General features: G+C 50.4%; 2 protein-coding genes across 7 annotated transcripts in view; both read right to left on the bottom strand.

The window, feature by feature from the left end:
* Positions 1-9,695, bottom strand: part of DGCR8 (DGCR8 microprocessor complex subunit) — a 32,705-nt gene extending 23,010 nt beyond the window's left edge. The window contains exons 1-5 of one of the 5 annotated variants that reach the window (XM_016166941.2): positions 9,546-9,695; positions 3,863-4,860; positions 3,253-3,412; positions 1,072-1,214; positions 625-907 (exon numbers count right to left, since the gene is read on the bottom strand). In XM_016166941.2, coding sequence (XP_016022427.2) covers positions 625-907; positions 1,072-1,214; positions 3,253-3,412; positions 3,863-4,582 — 1,306 coding nt within the window. In that variant the 5' untranslated portion in view covers positions 4,583-4,860; positions 9,546-9,695. Of the gene's footprint in view, positions 1-624; positions 908-1,071; positions 1,215-3,252; positions 3,413-3,862; positions 9,305-9,545 lie in introns of those variants that run through there. The other 4 variants (XM_016166942.2, XM_016166939.2, XM_016166938.2 and 1 more) reach the window with 4 other exon arrangements.
* Positions 9,696-14,250: 4,555 nt separating this feature from the next.
* Positions 14,251-23,468, bottom strand: part of TANGO2 (transport and golgi organization 2 homolog) — a 35,225-nt gene continuing 26,007 nt past the window's right edge. For both annotated transcript variants that reach the window (XM_016166961.2, XM_016166962.2), the window contains exons 6-9: positions 21,795-21,865; positions 19,013-19,166; positions 17,438-17,542; positions 14,251-15,327 (exon numbers count right to left, since the gene is read on the bottom strand). In XM_016166961.2, coding sequence (XP_016022447.1) covers positions 15,207-15,327; positions 17,438-17,542; positions 19,013-19,166; positions 21,795-21,865 — 451 coding nt within the window. In that variant the 3' untranslated portion in view covers positions 14,251-15,206. The remainder of the gene's footprint in view (positions 15,328-17,437; positions 17,543-19,012; positions 19,167-21,794; positions 21,866-23,468) is intronic.

Here is a 23,468-nt window from a genome sequence, read left to right as displayed (position 1 = left end):
AACCCTGAAAACACAAAGTCTATTTTGAAAAAGGTTCCACAGGTGGGCTAAAATAGTCTGCCACCACTGAAAAACAGCTAAGACTTGAATAGGTAAAACTAAGCTAAAAGACAGAAGAAACCATGAGAAACACCAACACACATCCAAAAACCAATCACAGTATTTAAACGGGAAATGTCCACAGAATAGTAGCAGTTTCCCAACGCTGCGTCCATAGATTGAAGAAGCTCACTCTGAGCACATCAGGATAAATCAAAACACCACATGAACACATCCTACTGAAAAGACTTCAGGAAAGAATGTAATAAAAGTGACCACAAAAAAAAATAATTTTTACTGATAGCAGCAGTCTCCATAACAACACTGGCCTTGAGGGCTCTGCAGAGACCGGGCTCAGGACCCTGGAGCTCAGGACCCTGGCAGGTTCTCCTAAAAACAGGGAGATAGGCTTTTTCAGGCATGTGGGAGTAGACAGAGGTCCCCAGCAGTCCCTGCCTCACAGACACAACTAAAAACAGATGGCATTCAGGAGAAGAAAGGGGATCCCGGGAAGACACAGAATGCAATGGCATCCCTGCAATCTCAGCCGACAAAAGGGAAAAAGAGTTCACTCCAGAAACTTACCAACTGATTCATCTTTGCACACCTCGACTTTGGCCTTCACCTGCCCCAGAGCCCCAGGGGCAGCCTCAGCCCCCAGTGGGTCCTTCTCATCTGGGGGCCCCAAGTCGGCCCCCAAGGAGTCAGGCTCTTCCATGGGGAACTCCAGCTCTGCAGATCGGCTGAGGGGCTTGACGGGTGACACCTCTCCACTAGGGGCAAGTTCATTGTTTTGCTCCCTTTCCTCATTGTCCTTCATTTTCTTGTAATGCAGACAGGGGATGCTACTCAGAGGAGGGTCATGTTTCTGTGGATAGTGAAATTGCAATACAGATTACAAGGATGGCCCTGGAGATCTGAATATCCAATGCTTTTCACCTGCCTCAGCTTGGCTACGATGCAATGTATGCAGATGTGCATGTTCAGTCTGTGAACTTACAAGACAAAATTCATGACTGATGTGTCCCCTACCCGTATGCTTCCTGTTCCCAAGAAGTATGGCCTGGACCAGGTGACCACCCGAGACTCTCTGTGTAGGTACACGGGGACTCCGGAGTTATGGAATGTCATGATCCACCCATCAGGCAATGGTTCTGTAGGTGGGCGGCCACGACCTGCACAGAAGACAAGAACATTCCACAATCACTTGAAAAACATGTAGAACTGCTGGAATGTTTTTAAAACTATAACACATGGTATATAAAAACAGTGAAATGAACCAAGTGAAAAGAACATCTAAGAAACTAGGGAAGAAAAGAAGTGTCCTGCCTTCCAACAGACAGAATAAGCTTTGCTAATAAACTACATATCTGTTGAACACTACTCTCTGTGACCAGGTAACAAGTCTTCATTGTATCTAAGCATATAAAATGCTACTTCAAATTAGTAAATTTCTAAATCAGTTTTAAAATACTACACCCAACCACCTTCTTGCTTTATAGGCAGTCATTGAAAAAAAAAAGCTCAAGACTTATTATCCACTTGACACCTGCCACTGACAGGCCTTGTTGCTGGGAAAAGCGCAAGGCAGAGATTTAATTTTCTTATAGGTAATGGGATCAAGTTAAAAATTTTAGAAATAAAAGGGAAAAAAGCAAGTGAAATCTATAAAAATATATACAGGATAAAAACAGCATCAGTGACTCCCATGAAAAAGGAGTGCCACGTCTCCACCCGGCATTGAGGGCCCAGGCCTGACACCTGCATGTGGCCAATAATGGACAACTGGTGTCCAGACAGCCCCTTGGAGAGAGTGCTGTAGGTCAGAAGTACATAAACAAGCCAGGCACTCTCAACAAGCCAGGGCCAAGGAGCTGCCTTAACCAGGTTTGGGCTAAATCAGGAGACACAGCAAATGAAATCCAAGCCAAGCACAACATGGGACACAACTGCATCCAGGCCACTCATTTGTGACAATGAGTGGTCACAAAGTTGGCCCAGCTGTCAGAAGAGCTCACATGCCACTCACACACAGTCTATGAGCATGAGGACCAAGCTGGTGGAAAAGGCTGCAGAGGAAAATGCCGTGCCTGTGCAGGCAGGCTAAGTAGCCAGGCATAAATCTTACCTGTGTACTGCTCAGATCAGATGTGGCTTTACTTTCTCAAAGACTGTTGAAACTACAGAAAGCACAAACCAACCCTGCTGGAGGCACCAAGGTAAAAACTGCCTCCGTACCTCTTCTCAGAAGCTAAGGTCCCAGGTTCATCCCTGTCTGCAACCTATGAACCCAATACCTGTCTTGTTCCAACCATGAGCCAACACAGGCAGACACGTGTGGTGTCCACCACTGCTAGTGCGTCCACTCCACAATCAGAGGAGACCGCACACTACCTGCCCCTTGATTTCCTCCAGTCACACCTTGCCACCTTCTGTACCCTGGTCCTCAGCCTAAAGTGCCACCTGTGTGCCTGAGTCCTGATACATCTCTTCAGCCCCTCTACTGCCCAAATGCTGAGCCCAACATCTCCACCTGGCTACTCACAGGTGCCTCCAAGCCAGGACAGACAGAAATTGATACCAACTCTTCTTAGACCACTTAACAAAGGAGCTGCAGAGGCACAATTCTGGACATTTCCCACTTCTCTCCACACTCTCCCCAAATCCAAGTGCAAATCCCACTGTCTGTACTTTCAGAACACTTCCACCTATACCCCAGGAACTCTCACCCTGCCCACCTGAAGTGCATGTGCCATGATGGGGCTACAGGAGCTGTGCTTTTAGACAAAAATTTTGTAACACCACCTGTCTGCTTCTACTGGCTTCCCCCGACAGCAAAGAACCAAGCAGCAAAGAACCCAGACCTTGACCATCACCTGCCACTATGCTGAGCACCCACCTCTGGCCTCAGCTTCCACAAATGCTAATTGACAGTGTTGTCTCCTGGCACACACCGATGTCCCCTCCCTCAAGGGTCCCCTCTCAGTTCCTCTGCAAGACACCAGGTTCTCTGTTCCCATAGCACACACCACAATCTGCACCTGGATGGTCCTGCTTCTGGAAGCATCCTTGTGTCTTGTCTGTTTTCTCTTCAACAAATATGACTATCCTGCCCTTAAAAGCATACCCAGACCACTGCTTGGTACAAGAGCTCTCAAACCTGCATATCTGCCACCCTGTGAACACTCACTGCTTTTCTACCTACCAACTTACTTTTGAGTACTGTTTTAATCTTGGTCATCATTGGCTGCACGCTTGTCTCTCCATCAGACGGATGGTCGCTGTCTCCTCCATATTTCTCTTCCACTCTCCTTTTTTTGGGAGCACAAAGGCCCTCTTCCAGCAGAGCATCGACATCGTTGTCAAAATCGTCCTGCAAAACATGCTGTTCAGATACCATGGCCATCGCGCCTGCATTCCTGCACCATGGGCAACCTTAATGGCACTAGTGAGGACGGACACAGAAATGTGGCACTCTCAAAGGTGCCTAGATGTGCCTTTATAGTGTGTTATCTGAAAAGCAAATGTAATGAAACCAACAACTGAAGCCAACAGGGTTGGTCCAGGCACACACACAATCAGGGAGTGCTTCTCAGCAGCATTTTCCAGCTCAGGTTGGGTAAAAGATACAAGGCCCACCTATCAACCATTAAGAAAGTTTAAAAGTCTGGACTCTTTACAGCTGTCCCTTTTCCACATTAACATTATTCCACCTCATACAGTTTTTTTCTCGTAACATCAGCTTTCAAAAGATGTTACAATTCCCAAACACCTCTCTTTGGGTTTTGCTAAGAGCACTCCAAATGAGGGATCACTGACATACCTCGTAGGAGAAATTCAGGGCCTCTTCATCCACTCTGTCTCTCTGCACGATTGCTTTAGCCGTGAACCCGCCTGCTCCTTCTTCATCTAGCTCCAAATTGTCAGTAAAATCTTCTAACTCATCGAGCACTGCATACTCCACTCTCTTTTCCTGATCCAGCTCATTCTCCTCATCCTTCTTATCAGTACTCTCACCCCCTATACCTAACCCATTACCAACACTCCCGCCAAATGGACAAGCATGCACGTCTCCACTGACAGGGCTAAGGGCCAGACCGCACTCCACACGAGTGTCGCGCTCCACTCCTGTGTACAGCACCTTCCTGTCCTTACTCCTGCAGCTCTCGGTAAAGCTCACGCTAATCTTTACATCCTTAAGCAACTTAAGGTCAGGGGAGAACTTCCGGACCGCAGGTGCGTGCCGGGCGGTGCGCGGGCTGTGGCCACTACAGTTCGGGTCTATGAGGAGGCGGGCCTTAGAGAAGGATCCTTTGGAGAGAAGAGAAGCTCCGTAGAAGTTGAGTGGGTCCTCAGCAGGGGGTTCGGCCTGTCCATCACCACCAGAGCCAACGTCCATTACCTCTGCATCACTGGACGTTTGCAGGGGAGGTGGTGGAGACTGTTCACGGGACAGCACTTGGAAGGGGCAAGCACGTTTCTCCATCACTGCTTCTCCTGCGGGCTCACGCGGGAGAGGAGAGGGACTCTCATATGTCTCCATAGTAAAAGTGATTAAGACTATTTAAAAGACCAGTTTTAAAAAACCTTATATAAATCTATACAGCTAACATGCACAAGTCCGTCGAGACCCGGGTGCCGTCCTGCCCGCGCTGCACACGCTGGCGGCTTAGTCAAGCTGGCCACATTGCTCTTTTCATTAATGTAGACAGCTTTTAGAACCACTGCCTCAATTATTGGAAATCACAATGCACTCAGCTTAAATGACTGACGACTAAGCGAGTCTGTCTTCATGCCAAAGTGGCACCTTGCTTCTTCCACCTGCAAAGAGATTTAAAAACATTGTCACAAAATGACAGAAACCTTCCACTTCACCGGAACCAAGAGTCAAGTGCTATTAACAGTGTAGTAAAGAAAATGATACTGCCTAAGAGAATCTTTTAAGATTTAAAACAAACTTTTTTCAGAACCTAAATTATAATTAAGTCCAAAGTTAAATATTTTATTAATCGTCCACTGTAGTTCCTACTTCAGAAGCATAAAAACAATATTATCGTAAAGCTCAAAAGGATTTAAAAAAAAAAAAAAAAACCTACACTAAACTTCACCACAGCATTCCCCTAACTCAGTGTATTAGGTAAGCAAGCACGCAGTGCAAGCCTGCCCGTTCCAGAACACACATTAGGTGTGTGGCCTCCCTCCGGCCATCAGAGCGACATCAATCCACTCACCTGCCAGGGCTGGGTCAGTCAGAGGGTGAATGCGAGACCCTCAGCTCAACTCTGCAGCACTAGGGCCTCAGAGGTACGGCTGGGCGCTGTGCTACCCTGGAACCCCAGGGCTCTCCTGGGCCCACAAGGTGGCACGTGGACCAGGACAGTGATGCAGCGTGCTGAAGTCGCCAGAGGTGGCATGGTTCTGTTCCCAGTAGAAGAGGGGATGGTGGCTGTGGGGAAGGGAGCCAGGCTGGGGTTGGTAGGGGAGCTGCAGGAGACAGCTGGAGCCAAGGCACAGGGAGTCCTGAGTGCCATCTGGAGCCTGGCTCCATCCTGGGAGCAATGAAGAGTCACTGAGGGTGAGGTGACTCTCATGCCACAGTTCAGTCCCAACGTGAGAAAGGAGACTAACTGCTGTGCCAGGCATAGTCCTTGTGCCCAAGGCACAGGAAGAGTCCTCTAGGCCAGAGGGCCAAGGTGTAAAAGAAGCCCTGCTGAGAAGGCAGGAGCTCTCAAGAACAGTGAAGACACTGAACTGACTGCTCTGCTGACCAAGGAGAGGTGGAAATCACAGACAAGTGGAAATTGAAGGCGAATGAGGCTATCCCTGGAGGGACACATGTGTTCCAGCACTCCGGCAGGAACCCATAGAGAATAGATGGAGCCTCCAGGCAGACCTATCTGACAGGTGCTGAGGCCACAGCTCTAAAGCTGTGACTGGTCCAGAGACAAAAGGCCCATTAGCAAGTTGATAGTTGCCAAAACCACAGAAGGGAACAAAGACCAAAAAGAGGGTCTGAGGATGCAACTCTGAGAAGCTTCACTCCAGAGGAAGCACAACAAGAGGGCTGACATGAGGTTGAGGAGGCAGCTCAGAGGAGCAATGCAAAAACCCAGAGGTCTGCAGGAGGGCTGAGCATTAGAGCAGAAGCACATGTAGGCACACATACATAGATGAATATGCCATGCATGCAGGTGCAGATACGCACATGCATGCCCATATACGCACACAGGGAGGCCAGACTGGTTGCATGGACTGGAGTCAGCAAACATTACATGTTTAAGAAGTTTACAGTGAAGGAATAGAGCATGGAGATTGTATTTTGAAGGCGACACAACATAAAAACCAGAAACTTGTTTAGATTTAATCAATTCACTCAACAAATTTTGTCTACTCCGAGGAAAGGCACTCTCATGAACAAGAGACAAGGTCTCCACCACCTAGCAACAGTTAAAAGGGTAATGACCACTGAGCTGTCACTCTACTTCCTGGATTTTAAGATGTCCTTACTGTTCTGATTTCAATGGGAACTTAACACAATACCTCCCCCAGAGATGTGTCAAGGAAAGGTGCTAAGGATGAAGGAAATGCAACACAGATGACAGACTATGAACTGCAGTAAATGGCAAGGAGGCTGCAGCCAGGTAGGTACTGGGAACGCTGTGCAATGGAGTAAAGCCAGTCTCCTCACAATCAAAAAAAGATCATTTACAAGAAAGACAAGCACGTCAGCATGCCCAGTGCTACAGACCAGACCAGGATCAAACCCCTCAGTATCTGGCAGGCCTGCAGAGACTCCAGTAAGAGCCAATTAGTGATTCTGGGAACTGAAAAAAGCTAAAATTAAGACATGAAGAGATGGATGGTTTGAAGACAAACAGCAATACAGGACAGGGAACATCTGCTACCATTTTAAAAGACTAAGAATCAGCCATGTACAAACACAAAGCAAAGATAAGGATGACAATACTGATGAAGGCAAATCTTGAAGAGATGTACACGGTGGGGTCAGAGAGCTGTAGAGAGAGCGCATGCACTCCTTGGAAAACCTACCTAGCCCCAAAGGGCAGCAGCTCAAGGCACAGAGCCCAACAGTGGGGCAGTCCTGGGCAAATTCCTTGCTTTTCCTCTGCAAGCTTTCTCTACTCATTCAACAAGTATTTGATAAACACCTTCCATGTGATGAATACACACCATCCTAGATGCTGAGGACACAAGACAGACAAAATTCCTGCCACACAGAGGTCACATTTTAGCAGGAGAGATGGCCAAATTAACAACTTAGAAAAACTAAGAAGTACTCAAAAGAAAACAAAGCAAGGAGTTGGGGAAGGGACGGTAGCTTCAGAAAGGTTGAACTGCAAAGACCTCCTAGGCAGCATTCATCTGAAGGAAAGGAAGAGTGAGCCAGGTCGGTAGTGAAGGTGTAAGGTGACATTCCATGTGACACGGGGAAGAGCAAAGGCCCTGGGGTAGCAGTGTGATATGGCAGGTGAGAGCAGCATGCCCAGGGGGAATGAGAGGAGGTCTAGTCTGTAAGGGCAAGCAAGACTTGGACTCTGGCTCTTATCTTGAGAAAGATGGGCCACTGGACAGGAGGGTCCAAGCATGATCCAAGGACAGCAGTGGCAACTATTTCTCAGCCAGACCCTGTTCTAAGCACTTTATACATTTTCATTCAACAGATCTCACACAGCACTGTGAGAAAGGTTAAGCAACTTGCGCAAGGCCCCACACCTAGAAAGTGGTAGAGCTGCTTTACCACCTAGGCAAGCTGGTTCCTGTCTGTACTGCTTTGGTTTTACACTTGCAGTTTAAAAAATCACTCTGTATTCAGAAAACTATAGATGGGGGCTAGGGAGAAGGGAAACAGGGAGAGCAAAGAATTGAGTGGCTCACCAGGAGGCTGGGGCCAACACGTTAAGATGGTGAAAATGGTTCTGGGTGTTGCATGGAGAACTAAGAGAGGAATCCAGGTGGCTCCAAACTCAAGGACAGGTGTATGCTATGAGGTGGTGAAAGCAACGTGAGTATTTTGGGGTGCGTAAAGACTGGGGTTTAGATTTGGTCATGGCTATTTGGCATCGAAGTAACACACAGACAACTAGAAAGGTGAGGCTGCAGCTCAGATAGAAGGCCAGGGATGGAGATGGGAGATGTCAAGGAGAGAGTACAAAGCCAGGAGAGGAAGCTAGATGAGACTGCTAAACAGGAGTAGGGAGCTACAAGAGACCACAACCGCTACAAGACAGATCATAACCAGGCAAATCAGTCAGATATTTCCTATCCCCAAGGTCACAGATTACAAAACAACCCTTGAGAACTGCCCCCACATAGTGCCTGATCATAAAGGGCTCAAAGGATGGTTCTTCCGCCATTGGCCTCACTACTGTTTCAGCTGACTGAACACAGGGAGGCAAATCTTGCTCGCCAAGTGGATGGGAAGCCAGTAGCAGACTCAGAGTAGGCTCCCCTAGATCTCTGACACAAGAGATAAAACCCACATGCTTGAACACTGCCCTTCGTTGGAGTCCACCTGCTGGGCTGGCATGGAGGAACGGGGCTGTGATAGTCCAGTGCTATGGCTGCTGCCTCTAGGTCAAGCCTCTCCTGCTGCATCTTCCCAACCAACCCAGCAGCAGTATGACCTCATCCATTTCTTTTGTCATCCTCCAAGGGGCCTCACATCCTGTACTCACAGACAGCACCACCGACTGGCCATTTCATTCCATTTGATGAGCAAGGCCTGCGAAAGGGTTGCCCATTGCCCAGTGACTAAGAGTCCATTCCGCCGCCAGGAAATAAAAGAGTTCTGGCCCAGTGGTTAGCCTCGCATTCACTAGACTGGACTGCCATGCATGCAGTAACAAGGTACATGCGAGCATGCAAAACTACAGATCAAATTCCTACCCTGAGCAACCCAAGTCCATCGGATGATACTTGACAGGTATCACTGTCAACAGGTTGCCACCTTCCACTTATTTCTAACATGATCATTTTTACAACGAAATAACATTCCGATTATCTACGCGATACTCAATCCACGAGTATTTACTAAAGAAAAATACTTGAGCGACTTCTCAGATTTCCCAAACTGCTTTACACCCCGCAGGGTCCTAAGCGAGCACTACCTTATTCATACCTTTCCCGCCTGAAAGCGACGCTACGGCTTCGGGCCCTCAGGGAGAGGAGTTTCTTTACACTGGGGCTGTGTTTACGCGGGCAGAAAACTACAGGCGTCGGCGCCACCTGAGCCCGGGACCCGCCCCCCAGCCGCACCGCCCCCCCCCCGCACCCCCGCAGGCTGGACCCCAGCCCCGCGCTCTCCCAGGCCCGCGGCCATTACGCTTCACAAAGGCAGGGCTCCAAACGGCCAGACCAGCCTCCTGCTTTCCCGCCCCGCCCCGCCGCCCGCGGCCCTCAGCCCGGGAAAGGAAGGGCGCGCCCTCGCGAAGGCCGCAGAGCCCGCTCGCCCGGCCTGCGGGGCGCCCCTTGCGCCCCGCACTTACCTCCGGCACCTGCGGCCTGCCCGAGCTGCCCGCAGCCCAACCACAACAGGGAAACCCTCACGGCCCGGCCGCCGCCGCCATGCAGAAAGGCTGCCCAGGCTCTCCCCGGTCGGCGGGACCCGCCTGCCGCGCGGGCGAGCGGAGGGCGGGCCTTGGCGGCGCGCGGCCAATCCCTGCGCGCGGCTGCGCCGCATTGGGGGAACTGCAGAGCGGGCTGCAGAGGCCGCCAATCGGCCGCGTAGGGTACTCGCGGCTCCGGTGCGCGGCCCAATAGAGCGGCCGCGCAGGCGGGACCAGGCGCGAAGGCCGCGGTCGCGCTAACGGTCGTCTCCCGGGCGGGGCATGCCGCGCGGAGAGCGATGGCCGCGATGAGCGCCGGGAACGGGGAGCACGGGGAATGCCGAGCACGGGGAATGCCGAGCACGGGGAATGCCGGGAACAGAGACGCGCGGGATGCGCGGGGGATGCTGGGAACGGGGGAGCGCAGGGTATGCCGGGAACCAGGAGCGCGCAGCACGCTGGGAGTCGGGGGACCCTTGCTTCTCTCTCCCGGCTAGACTGTGCGACCGACACAGTTCACACGTAGGCATTTTCCAATAATAAGCATTAAGCCTAATTATTAGGAGAAAAGGACAAGTATGCCTAATTGTCTGGCACTTTTCCATTTGCTAATAGTGTATGAGAAGCCTCAAAAAAGAGGGTATATGTAAATGAAGAAGGGACTTCTTTTCCTTAAGAACAGAATGCCAGCAAATAAATGAAGAAGGAATGATGGAGATAGAAAATATCCCATTTGGCAGCCAGCACATTAACTGCTGCAGACAAAAATCAGGGATGCTAAAAATGACAAAAGTATGAGAAACGAGGGGGAGGGGATTGTCTTACATAGTTGCTACATTTCTCCCCCAAGATACTAACTGCAAAGGGAAAATGGTTAACTTTGCAGTGGAAAAAACATAAGAGACACCTTAAACAAGTGACCAAAGTCACCAGTAAATGTATACACATCCAAATTTAACAAATTATACACTTTAAGAATATGTGTTGCAGAGACTCATGGAAATGGACAGTGAACTAGTAGTTAGTTACCAAAGGGGATAGGGGAGGAGAGACGTAGATGGGTAAAAAATATTTAAATCATTTCTTCAATTAAAATAATTTTTTAAAAAGAATATGTATTGCATTGTATATTAACCGTACCTCAAAAGTGAAGGAAAACACCGAGAAAGGGATATATTGTGGGCCTTCTGAGAAGCACATGTATTGCTTAGTATTTCTGCCCTAAAAGCAAAACCTGAATTTAATCACTAAGAAACATCAGGCAAATCCAAATGAGGGACATTCTACCAAAGAATTGGCTGGTACTCTTCCAAAGTTTCAAGGTCGTGCAAGTCAAAGACAGGCTGAGGAGCCATCTTCAATTAAAGAAGACACAACTAATTGCAATGTGGAATCTGGATGCTAGATTGGAACCTGGTTTAGAAATGGGATATTAGTGAGACAATTGGTAAAATTCAAATAGGTTTTGTAGGTCAGTTAATAGCGTATCAATGCTAATTTCCTGGTTGTAATCATTTAACTGTGATTGGATAAGGTTAATATTTGGGGGAACTTGATGAAGGATACTGTAATTCTTTGTTCTACTTTTGAAGTGTGTAGCAAGTTGAAATCATATCAAAATGAAAAGGTTAAAAAAGGGGAGGAGGAGTATCCCAGATGAGGAAGCTGGAGAACTACTCAAGCCCTTTCTTCCCTTCCTGCCCCCTTTCTTTGGCCTGGTTGCCTCACTGGGCAGTACCAGGCACCTCGCAGTGGGCATCAAGCCCCAGGAGGGTCTGGTTCCTGGATTTGGCCAGCTGCTGGCCTCGGCCCGGGTAGTCAGAGTCCATCCAACTGTAGCTACCTCTCCACACTTCATTGCTTGGTGAGTAGGAGGCCTCACCTGCCCCAGACTTGAGACCTCAGACCTACCGCCTATAGCCAGTTTCCCACATAGCGTGGATGATGGACAAGGGCCCTCACCATAGCACTTCCCCTACAGTCCCCACCTGTTCCAGCCTCGGAGTCACAAAGTTGGATGTACCCCCAAGCTAGGGAAGGAAACTTTTCCCTCTGGGCTCCTGTTTTTCACCTCAGCCCAGCTCACCCATGAGCCAGGTCTCTGCTGTAGGGCCTGAATGATGTCACCTGCTAGCACCTTAACCAAGGTCACTAGCAAATAAATACACATGCAAGCTTATCAAAAGATGGGTGTTGCGGGGTCGACCTAAGGTCAAGACGCATTCCTGGTCTGGTCATGCTTGCTTACAGATTTGCCTCTGCATCAGTCAGCCCTACACCACCATCTTCCATGCCTGCACATCTCAACTCAGCTGTCTTAGAGTCAGAGAGCAGGAGAAGCTCATCTAGGAAGGGGCATCTAAGAAGGGGATGAATTACCCATTCACCCAGAAGAGGACTCATACTAGGGACTCAGGGATCAGATATATCTGGTGACAAGCACAGAGGACTGGCTAAGCTATGCCAAGGTCAGGCCCAGGCCTTCCCAGATGGCATGTCAAAAGCACTTCTAGAAGGCATCAGTTTCCTAGGGTCTCTGTACCCTTCTAATAGCACAGGGGCCTCATTTCAAGGCACTGGCCTAAATAAATGAGGGCTTGGGAAGTACCAGCACTGCCATCCTTGGTTCAAATGTCTACCTGGCCTAGGCACCAGAATACAGTAGTGGGCAAGAGAGGATAGGTCCTGACTTCCTGGAGCTCTCCTGACATACAGACACATAAGAAATAGAATACAATGCATGTTAGACAGTGCTGCTATAAAGAGCAGGGAGCAAGGCAGGGGGAATTGCAACTTTAGATGGGATGCCCTCTCAAGACTTTAGCAAAGGGCTGCAAGATATGAGGTAGAGTGCTGTTGGATTATCTGGGGTAGGAGTTATTCAGGCAGAAGTGACAAGTTCAAAGGCCCTGGATATATGCAAAAAGCTAATGACACTAGTCCATTAACAGTGGCCGGGGCTAGATCAAGTGAGGTGAAGGTGGGAGGGATGCCAGGCAGCAGGATGAGACCAGTGTGGGAGGACTGTGGGACCACGGGGGCAGGCGCCCCAAGATCCACCTTGTCTTGATCCTGCTCCTTTCTGGTCTCATGGCTCTGCCTCCACACCTGCCTGGGAACTGAGAGACTGTTGTGGTGTCTCCCCAAGCCTCGGTTTCCTCATTTTTAAAGTGAAGGTCACAATTATATTATTTTGCTAGGACTGCCATAACAAAATACCACAAATGTGTGGTTTCAACAATAGAAATGTATTCTCTCACAATTCTGAAAGCCAGAAGTCTGAGATCAGGTGTCAGCAGGCCCTTGCTCCCTCTGAAGTTATCAGGGAAAGATCTGTTCCAGGTCTGTGTCCTAGCTTCTGGTAATTTCTTAGCATGTGGCAGCATAACTCATCTTCATAGGGCATTCTCTCTGCATGTGTATCTGTCCATGTCCTAATTTTCCCTTTTTTATAAGGACACCAGTTGTATTGGATTAGGGCCCACCATAATGACTTCATTTTATTGCTGTAAAGACCCTGATAAGGTCCCATTCTAAGGTCCTGGAGTTAGGACTACAACATCTCTTTTGGGGGCACAAAACTCAACTCATTACCATCACAGAACTACACCTTCAGCTGCTCCTTCCTTGTGTGTGTTTGTGGGAGGGGTGGTCTAGGTTGCTGGGGAGCCTCAGGCGGGCTGGGCACCGAGGGGTCCATGACAAGGATGGAGAAGCTTTCCCTGGATGTCCCATCCCTGGGGCAGAGGTAAACATCTGTAGAGCCTCTTTAATGGCTCTGCATCCAGCACAATAGTGCCTCACAAGGACGGACATGCCTGGCTAGTGTGAGTGCTGGTACAGGGCACTAGTCCATGCTATGGGGTGGCTAGCTGAGGCAAACAAAGAGTATCAGATGTCAGTAGTGCCTGAGCTCGGAGCCTGGCTCTTTGTGGCTAAGCCAGACATTTGTGGGACTTGGGGCTAGTTTCCTCTTGGGCCTGGGAGCATGAGCTGTGTCACTGTTTCAAGCCCCCTTTAAGCCTCACTGTGCTGAAGCACTTTTCTTCTGAGTTTAAAGTAAGTCGAGGAGGGCATCAGGCCCCTGAGGGGTGGTTGAATAGGAAGATGAGCAGGCAAGTTGGGTCTGATGTAGGTTCACACCCCATCCCAGGCTCTCAGTGCTCTGAGAAGGTGAAGTCCAGGGGTCAACTACAAAAGCAGAGGGAAGTCTGAGTCTTGACATTGGACATATGAGACCCCCTTATGCTCAGCCCTTGCTGGGGGCAGGAACTCCCAAGTGCTCGCCCAAAACCAGGGTTGCAACAGACTACATTTGCTCTCTTACCCTGAAACCTAGCCCATTCCCTGGTCTCCATGATTCACACCAAGTGCACACCTGACCACGCCACTCCCTCAGAGGGTCCAAGGGCTCCCTATTGCACCTGAATAATTCCCTGACTCCTTGGCCCAGCTCAGGAGTCCCTGTCACCAGCACCTACCATGTCCCAGGCACACAGGCTCTCTTCTGCCCAAGCCTCTGCCCAAGGACCCTCAGGCTTCCATCATGACACACAGGAGGCCATAAAAACAGGCCCCTGACCCCTCGTACACAACTGTTCTGGTCTTCCCCATCATACCAGTTAAGGACTTGGAATGCATAGACTCACCACAGCCTCAGAGTTTTATTATCAATGTGTCACATTCAAATATAAATTCCTATGAAGTTTGACTCCCCAAGGAAAAGGGAAGGGCAAGGGCTGGCTATACCCCCTTGATGAGATGGGCCTGCCCAGAACCTATGATTCCTAGTGGGCAGGCAAAGCCTGACAGACTGCTAAGGTGCTGAGCATACAAAGGACCCGTGGTGGATGCAGGACTACTCCCCGTCCCACAGAAGAGCCCCATGTACATGGGATCCCCTAGCACACACAGGACCACTTGATCTACCAACCAGACTATGCTTCTGTTATGAGAGTAGGTTTTTCTTGGGTCTTCCTCATTCCTCATTTCAAATGTGGCCCATCTCCTCTCAAAGAGCAGGTCTAGTTGTCAGGAACTGAACTACACCCAAAAGAGGTGGTGCCAGTTTGAAATAGGTCTATTCCTATTGTTTTGATCAAAGCAAAGACCCACTGGCTAGAAGGGCTTGTGGGTGGGAGAAGCACACCTCTGCCTGTCTGCCACATGCATGAGTGTATGTATACCTGGGAGTGTGTGTGTGTGTTCCAGCATGTGTGCACATATCTTACCTGTGCATGTATGTGCTTCTGTGTACATGCCCTATGGGCGTACCTATGTGCCTGTGTACCTGTAGGCATGTATGTAAGCATGTGCCTTGTGCGTGTGTCTCTATGCATGGACAGAGGACAGACCCAGATGCACTCACACATACACAGCACACCTGGACCTATCCCTGACCTGGTTGTGTGACTCTGTCATTCCCACTGGCGTAAGGGTGGACCTCAAGCTAGATACAGGGACACAGATAAATCACACACAAATCAGAGGGCTGTGGTCCTGGGAGTTTACTGGCAGAGTCACAGGCAGTGTATAAGGTGTGGAAGGTTTCTGTCCAGTCCTCAAGGCAGAGCCTTATAGGAGACCGCTGGCCACATGGGCTTAGCTCTGCAGCCTGAACTCGTGGGTGCTGGTCTCCCAGCGGGAAGGGTCCTTGTCCAGCATGCTGCGCTCTGTGAAGGTCACGTGCCCATCCGCGTCCACGAGGATTACTGTGTTGGTTCTGAAAGAGAGCATGGGGCCCATGTTCAGCCCACTGCCCTTGGCCACCTCTCAGAGCACCATCTGGGGTCAGATCCAAGGCAGAAGGGTCAAACCCACCACACCTGGGACCCATGCTAGGCACCTGACCTAGCTGGAGGCAGATCACAAATGAGCAGCAGCCTCAGCCTTGAGGAATGGAGAGACCTGGAGCTCCCTGGTTGGCCCCACAAGTCCATGCTCAGCAAGACTTGTCATCTCCTCTCTGAAACACTAACAGCCTACCCTGCCTGCCCTCTGCAGCACAAGCTCCAAATGCCCACCACTCTCACCAGGGTGGGTCCCGGGCTGACCATGCACTTCCCTGAACCCCCCAAGACTCTCAGACAATGGCTTAGCACCACTACAGGGGACTGCCCAGACATTCGGCCATGCTCAGCTCTTCCAAAAGGTCAAGCTGTCAACTGCCTGGAGATCAGGCTTTCTTCAATGAAAAAACTCCCTCCTGTCCTTCCTCATGACCACCACCACTGCATCCCAAATGCTCAGCACACCTTCTCTCCTCCTGTATGGCCCTCCCTCCAATGAGTACTCACTTTGCTAGCACTTGTCTCCCACTGACAGAGGGCAGACGCCAGGTTCCCCAGCAGCCTCAGCACAGACAGGCTGATACCCAGGGTGGGCACATGCATGCTGAAAACTAAGGGTCCCAGTTGGGGTGGGACCCAATAGCCATGTACCCAACCAGGGAGGAGACCTGGTGCTCTGCTTTATACACTAAGTACACGTGAGCACACAATTTAGTCACAAAAACAAGCCTATGAAAGAAAAGAGGCTTGAGGGAAATGACACCCCTGCTGAGGGAAAAGCTAGCCCACACGAGAAGGTTGACATTCAAATGTGCAACCCGCAAGCCCATGAGCATCATCAGTGGGCCCTGGAGCATCCGTGCCAAGCATTCATATCACACTGGCCCTGCCCACCATACCATCCCCCAGCAAGAGGGCTTGAAGCTGTCATTTCCTAGAGGATGGGGGACCTGACAAGGAGCCTGCCACCCTCTGTGAGGTGGTCCCAGGACTTCACATGTCCATCTCCCTGCCAGATGGCCTCAGCATCATCAAAGCCTCAGCCATTTCACCACAGCAAGGTTAGCTCACAGCCTCCTGGGAGATCTACCTCCTCATCTGCATGGAGGCAGCAATAACCCAACCTCTCCCACCTGTAAGGAACAAAGGGGCCTGGCTCACTCAATCTCAAATGATATGAACCCCAAATCAGGTGTGTGTGACATCACCCTGACATCAGTTAGCACTAGTTTTGGCCCATACACCTCGTCTCTGAGTCTTTGGCAATCATGGGCTCCCAAAGGCAGGGCCCATCCATCACAGTTGCTCCAGGCCCCCAGCCTAGCACGAGGCTGGTGTAACCCAGTTTAGGCAGATATGGCTACCCATGAGTTCACTCTCTACCTCCAAGCAAGGTGGGCCAGGCACATGGCAGGAGCACTCCTGGAGCATCCTGGCTGGACCAGCAGCCTACCCTCCCCTGTGCACCCCAGCCACATCCAAGTATATGATGTGGCCTGCCCTCTGATGAAGCCATGTGGGCGAGTCAGGCCTTCCAGCCTTGCACCCAGGCGGGAGGGAAATAGGAAAAGAATTTTCCAGGATAGCAGACATCTGTACCAACACCTTCTCCCTCCTAAACATTTTCACCTGTTGCCCCTTTCCTGGGGTAAGGTGACATCACAGGATCAGACGACCTAGTCCTAGCCCTGTTCACATAGAGAATGTGATAGGCCCAGGGATGCAGGGAAAGTAAAGGGAAGAGTCAGGCAGTGGGACCTCCGGGCCCACAGGGATTTGCTGCCATGAGTGTGCCCTATGCCATACTGGCTATCAAGGCTGTATAAAGGGTAGGAAGCAGCCCAAAACCCCCTCCTAGAAGGCAACGGAAGCCTCAGGGGCCTCTCACCTGGTCTGCAATGCCCTTGGGAGCTGGCATCTGCTCACCCCACAGCCCCCTGAGCTGAAATGGCAGCTGCTTCTAGACAAGTCAGAGGCTCTGGGATCCATGGGGCTCAGGTTCCTCATGGAACAGGACAGTAAGCACCCAGCAGCCCACCGTACCTGGTCCCGTAGTCTGGGCAACGTACACACACAGCTGAGTACTTGCTCAGAAAGGCCTGCACGTACTCCCTGCCCTGGTCCTCAATGGCCGGGTCCGGCAACTGCCTGGAAGGACAGAGGAGGGGTCACCACAACCAGCCTCTCCACTGCCCGCCTTTAGCCCCATAGTACCTGAGGAGCCCATCATCCTTGGAAGGGCTATTTTGTGTATTTTTCTACTCCGAGGCCTAAAATCTCTGTCAAGACTTTCACTTAGGATTCATTGCTGGGCCTGGGCTGCCAGACAGTGATCACTGGGCCAGCTCTCCCTGCCAGGGCCACCAGGAGCTTTCCCAGGACCCAGAAACCCAAGGTTATAAGCATCCGTGAGCTAGGAAGGCTCTGCTGGATTGGAAAAATCCCTAGGGTCTGTTTCGTCAGAGATGTGCAAGGCCCCGCTCAGGAGGACAGAAGCTACTCTGGGAGAGAATTTGCCCTCCCATCTCAATAAAGCCTGAGTTGGTAGTTGCACTTCAGGCAAGGGCCAGGCTGATAGGTGTGGTCACCTGGCCACATGTGCTCCCTGTCCTACAGGCATCTCTCTACTCTACAGGAGCCCACTCAAGCCCTGCAGCTTGTCAGCCACTGTAGCTGGCACCGGGGCCACAGCTGTCAACAAAAGGAGCCAGGGTCTGTAATAGGCCACCAGGGATGACAGCGACTAAGTGCTATGTGGACTTACAGGTGAGCATGGGCTACCAGGTGGGCCCAGGCAGGGCTTCCCCAAGGGGGCAGCTGTGCCAAGGCTGTGGCCTGGTTCATGGTTCAGAGAGGAGAAGAAAAGTTAGCAAGGGTCAGAAAGGGGCCCCAGGGGAGAGAAGCTGGAGGCAGGCCAATGGGGGCTCCTCTTAGGAGACCACTGGGCATCTGGGCAGGACATTGGCCTGGCCTGGCTGGGTGGGGTAGGGCAGGCATGTGTGGACACTATCACTGTGAGAGGAAGGTAGCTTGGCCAATACCTTGACCTCCCAACTAGGATGGTTAAGATATGCCGGAAGGTGGCATCCCTGCGGCAGGTGCGCCATGAAGAGGCCATTGAAGTGCCTCAAGGAAGTCGGGTGAGGGGCTCCTTTTCTTTAGGCAATTCCAAGGATGAGTATGTCTGTGCCGTAGCTGCTGGTGGGATAGTATGTGGGAAGGACACTCAACTTCCAGATGTACTCTGAGGCTGGCTGCTCTCTTCTGTGGTTTGCTTGGAGCCTTCTGAAATCTCCCGCTAGCCTCCAGCTATTCCCAACCCCATGTGAGCCCACTCCAGGGTCTGAGAGCACCAAGTTTCTTAGCACACTGGCCCATAAATGCTCTATCTCTCATCATCAAAGGCCCCCTGTCAGACTTCAACTGCCCACGTGAGCAGGTGGGATGGGGGCAGAGGACAGTGTGTCTGTGCATCCATCAGGTTCCCCTGCAGCTGAGTAGCTGGCACCAGTTACCTCCACAGGCCTCAAAGAACAGCAGAGACTGCTTGCCTCTCTGCCCCAGAACCAAAGTGATAGAGGGATATTCTGCTCACCCCAGTGGGACCCACCCACTCACGCCTCCTCATTGTTGAGCACGTCCAGGAGCTGGGTGATGAGGACTTCCTTAGGGAGCCCCTGGCACTGTTCCACAGCCTCCAGGAAGAGCTGCTTCCCAAAACACAGCTTTCTCCAGGGCGTCTCCAGCAGTGCATTACTCAGCCCATAGGTCCCTGCAGGAAGGGGGGTCAACCTGTCAGTGCAGAGGCCCAGCTGTCTGAATTAAGGGTAAACTCCCACCCACCCAGCCAGCACAAGGCAAGGTACTAGGGATACAACCAGGGTCACTGTGGCCAGGCCACCCCACACTCCAGTATCTTCTGTACGCACATTCCCAACCTGTCCGCATAGTGAGAAGTGGAGAACTCAACATGGTGGGGTGCGTGCAGGAGACCTAGAGGCACAGATGCCAAATGGCATTGATAATAAAAAAAATAAACAACCTGAAATCAAACTGGGCAAAGGAAAGGGGAACCTTGAGAGGGAACCACTCCCCATTTCACTCGCATCTCTCTCTAAGCTAGAAAAAAGCTGTGAGATGTGGGTCCACCTAAATATGTAAAGGGTGGTTGAATCAGCAACTGGAGGCCAAGAGGGCACCAGCCCACAATCAGTCCTGACTCACACCAGCAGTTAGGGAACCCACCATCATCAGGACAGCCCCGCCTAGTGGGGGCAGGTAGGGTCTCCTCTCCGTGCTGGCTGGGACCCTAGCTGAATGAGCCTTAAAGGTCTCTGGCACAAGTTTTCCGAAACAAGTTCTCAGTGGTTAACAAAAGGTATTGTAAAAAAGCAAAGGATTTCTCAAGTCAAAAAAAAGAGAAGCATGACCTTGAGGTAGAGAGGCTAGGGCAGGCAGCAGGGGCAGGTGAGCTCGAAGTCATGTGTCCTAAAAGGTGCACTGATGACAGGGAGCCGTTACCCTCTGCTTCTGCCAGACTTTCAGGGCAGGGTCTTGACAGTATGATGTGACCCTAGTCACTTTCCGGGAATACAACCCTGACTCTGCCAGGCCCCCATAGCCACAGCACTAGCCTGGGGTATCACTGTGCTTTATCCATCAGGAGCGATGGGAAAGCATCATCAGTTGTGCTGGGCACCTGGGTAGCCACATATAAAGAATAAAGTGGAACCCCTACCTCACATTATACACAAGAATCAATTCGAAATGTCCCAAAGACCTAAATGTAAGACCTAAAACTATAAAACTCTTAGAAGAAAATGTAGAGAAAAAGCTACACATCCTTAGATTAGGCAATGTTTTCTTAGATGTGATACCAAAGCACAAGCAATAACTACAACAAAAATAGATAAAATGGACAACATCAAAATTGTAAATGATGTGTCTCAAAAGATATCAAGTAAAAAGTGAAAAGAAAATCCACAGAAGAAATTTTTTCAAATCATGTATCTGATAACTGACTAGTAGCTAGAATATATAAAGAACTATAACTTAATAATAAAAATATAAACAATCCAATTTAAAAATAGGCATAAGATCTGAATAGACCATTCTTCAAAGAAGATATACAAATGGCTATCAAACACATGAATAGCTGCTCAACATCAATAGACATCAGGGAACATATGAATTGAAACCACAATGAGATACTACCTTACGCTCACCAGGATGGTTGTAATCAGACAATGACAATCGTTGGCAAGAATGTGGAGAAACTGGAACCTCATCCACTACTAGTGGAAATGTGAAATGGTGAAAGTGCTTTGGAAAATAGTTTGGCAGTTTCTCAAAAGGTTAAATATTACCTTAAGATCCAGCAATTCCACTCCTAGATATATCCGAGATAAAAACATGTCCACACGACTTGCAACAAATGTCCATAACAGTATTATCCACAATAGCCAAAAGGTAGAAATAACCTAAGTGTCCATCAAGGGATGAATGGAGAAACAAATTGTAGAATATACATACATACAATGGAATATTATTCAGCCATAAAAAGGAATGACGCCCTAATTCATACTACAACATGGATGAATCCTGAAAACATTATGCTAAGTGTAAAAAGCAAGACACAGAAGGCCACACATTGCATGACTCCATTTATAAAAAATGTCCAGAATAGGCAAATCCACAGAGACAGAAAGTAGATCAGTGGGTGCCAGGGGCTGGGGAGAAAGGGTAATGGGGAGTCACTGCTAATGGCTATGGTTTCTTTCTGAGGTGATGAAAACATTAGATAGCAGTGATGTGCAACTTTGTGAATACTACGATATACTAAATGGTACACTTTAAATGGGTGAACTCTATGATATATGAGTTATATCTCAATAAAGCTGTTATTTAAAAAACGAACACAGATCAGGCAAGGGCGGGCTCAGGGATGAAACAACAGTATGTAGTTGAAAAGAATTCCTTCCAAGCAACAATCTAGCAAAAACCAAACATCTACAGCACAGGGTCTCCAGCACTGAGAACTGAGGGCATCCCAGGGATGATTTCCAGATGCTTCCACTAAGGCCTCTGAGCCAATGCCTAGAATTGAGGAGGGAGGTCTCTGATCCTTTTGTGCCTTTTAGTTTCCAATTCTCTCTGGGCAGTCATGGGCTCGGCCCTGGGGGAAAGGTGATCTAAGCTTTAGGCAGCCTGATATGTGAACCAGGTGCTCGCCACAGGCTGCTATAGGCCGTAACGTACACAAATGGCCTAAAAGCACAGACAGTCTCAGGAGAGAAATAAGACAGAGACTCAGTCTCAAGAAAGTACAGAGGTGTCCCCAGAGGAGCAGTCCCCCCCCCACCCCCGCCCACCCTGTCACCACCCACCAGAGAGGATTCACCTGGTTCCAGGACAATCGGCTCGGGCTCCCCCCGGTTTCCATAGTAGCAGATAACATCTCCCTTCTCTGTGCTGTGAACAAGAGTGCAGAGAGGATCATACATGGGCCATGGATCATCTTGACCCCTCGTTGCTTGGCAATTTTCACAACCCCCCAACTCCAGCAGCCCTGCCAGCAGTGAGCACAGGGACAATGGCCCACTGCAGCCAGAACAGGGGCTAGTCCAGGCCCCAGCTCCTCAGGGGCCTTGTAGGCACAGTCATCAAGACTCCTGGCTCACCACAGGAACCTCTGGCCTGGGAGTAGAAGCATCTAAAAGACCCCGCTACCTCACTGAATGACCCCACTGCATGGGCACTTGGAGGCTGAGAGCAGTGACAGCTACAGGGGGCTGAGTCCTGCACCCAGGAACACTGGTCCCCTCTGTAAGGCCATGGCCCCAACCCCCACAGCTCATCTCTGAGCACCTACAAACTGGACAGGATGTCCCAGGGTGACAGAGGCTTCTGAATAAAGCACCAAAGACCGCATTTTCCTACTTTCATATGCCGAGTGTGCATTTTAAAATAGCTTAAAATGCTCCAGAGCTGACTGTGTTTCAATTCTAAAATACTACAGTAAATCTTTCTGCTAAAATCTGGAATGCCTTTCCTGCAAACTAAAGAGGGACATTTTCTGGCCTGTGAGCCACTTCCCTGGTGGACTGCTGGAAATGGAGAACTGAGTCTTCAGGATGAACAAACGTAGAGGAAAGACTGACTGGGGAGTGTTTGGGGAGTCCCACCAGCCAGACCCACCCAAGCTCACTTCATCTGCTCAATGCCGGCCACCCTGCAGGCAGGACCCCTGACCCCCAGGTGGCTTCTCATTCTGCTCGCATTCTTTCTCCACACAGCCCTTGGCTCCTTTACTAAGATATCTGTCTAATGACTTCAGGCAAAAAGCTGGAAAGCATGAGGACCTGCAAGAGTGGGCATCCACTCTTACCATGGCTAGTCAGGCAGAGGGGGGCCTGACCCAGGGACCAGCCATGATAGAGGTGAGGATCTCTTCTTCTTGGTCTTGACCCACTTCTGTTACCAATCAGGGCTGCTGGCTGAATCTGACTGCCTGCGCTCTTTGGCCCCCGACTTCTGACTGACCCCCTGTGCCTTCTGGCTCCCTCTGACCTCTCCGGGCTGCCCTGGGGTGCTCCTTGGGCATAATCCACTGGGCTCCCCTGGTAGCTTCTTGGATGTGTCTGGGGAGGCAGGCCCCTACCTCATGGCCCTGGGAGAGCTGCTCAGGCTCTGAGGGGCCAACACACCCACTCCCTGCCTCCGGGAGCACCTGCTCATACATGTGTCCATTTAGAGCATAAGACCCTCATCACCCAGCCAACTGACACAGCTGCTGAGTACCGAGTCCTGCTAGTTTATAGCCAAGTTGCTGATCTTCCTGGCCAGGTCAGAAACGCACAGAACTACTAACAGGCGAAGCAATCTCTAAGCTGGCACAGAGGCTCCCCTTCTAGGAGCCACTGAAGGTATCGGCAGGCCAAGGCAGGGAAGAGAGGGCTTCAGTACCAGCTGTCCCTCGGCCCTCCTCCCCTGGGGCAATGCAGCTTCTGGACTGATGCATCTATCTGAGAGGCAGGGGCGGGAGCCAAACACACAGCAGGCCTAGGGCTCCTGG

This window comes from Rousettus aegyptiacus, unplaced genomic scaffold, assembly GCF_014176215.1.
Source record: "Rousettus aegyptiacus isolate mRouAeg1 unplaced genomic scaffold, mRouAeg1.p scaffold_m13_p_5, whole genome shotgun sequence".
Taxonomy (NCBI): Eukaryota; Metazoa; Chordata; class Mammalia; order Chiroptera; family Pteropodidae; genus Rousettus; species Rousettus aegyptiacus.
Note: the sequence above shows the minus strand (reverse complement) of the source record. Positions and strands in the feature narration are given on the sequence as shown.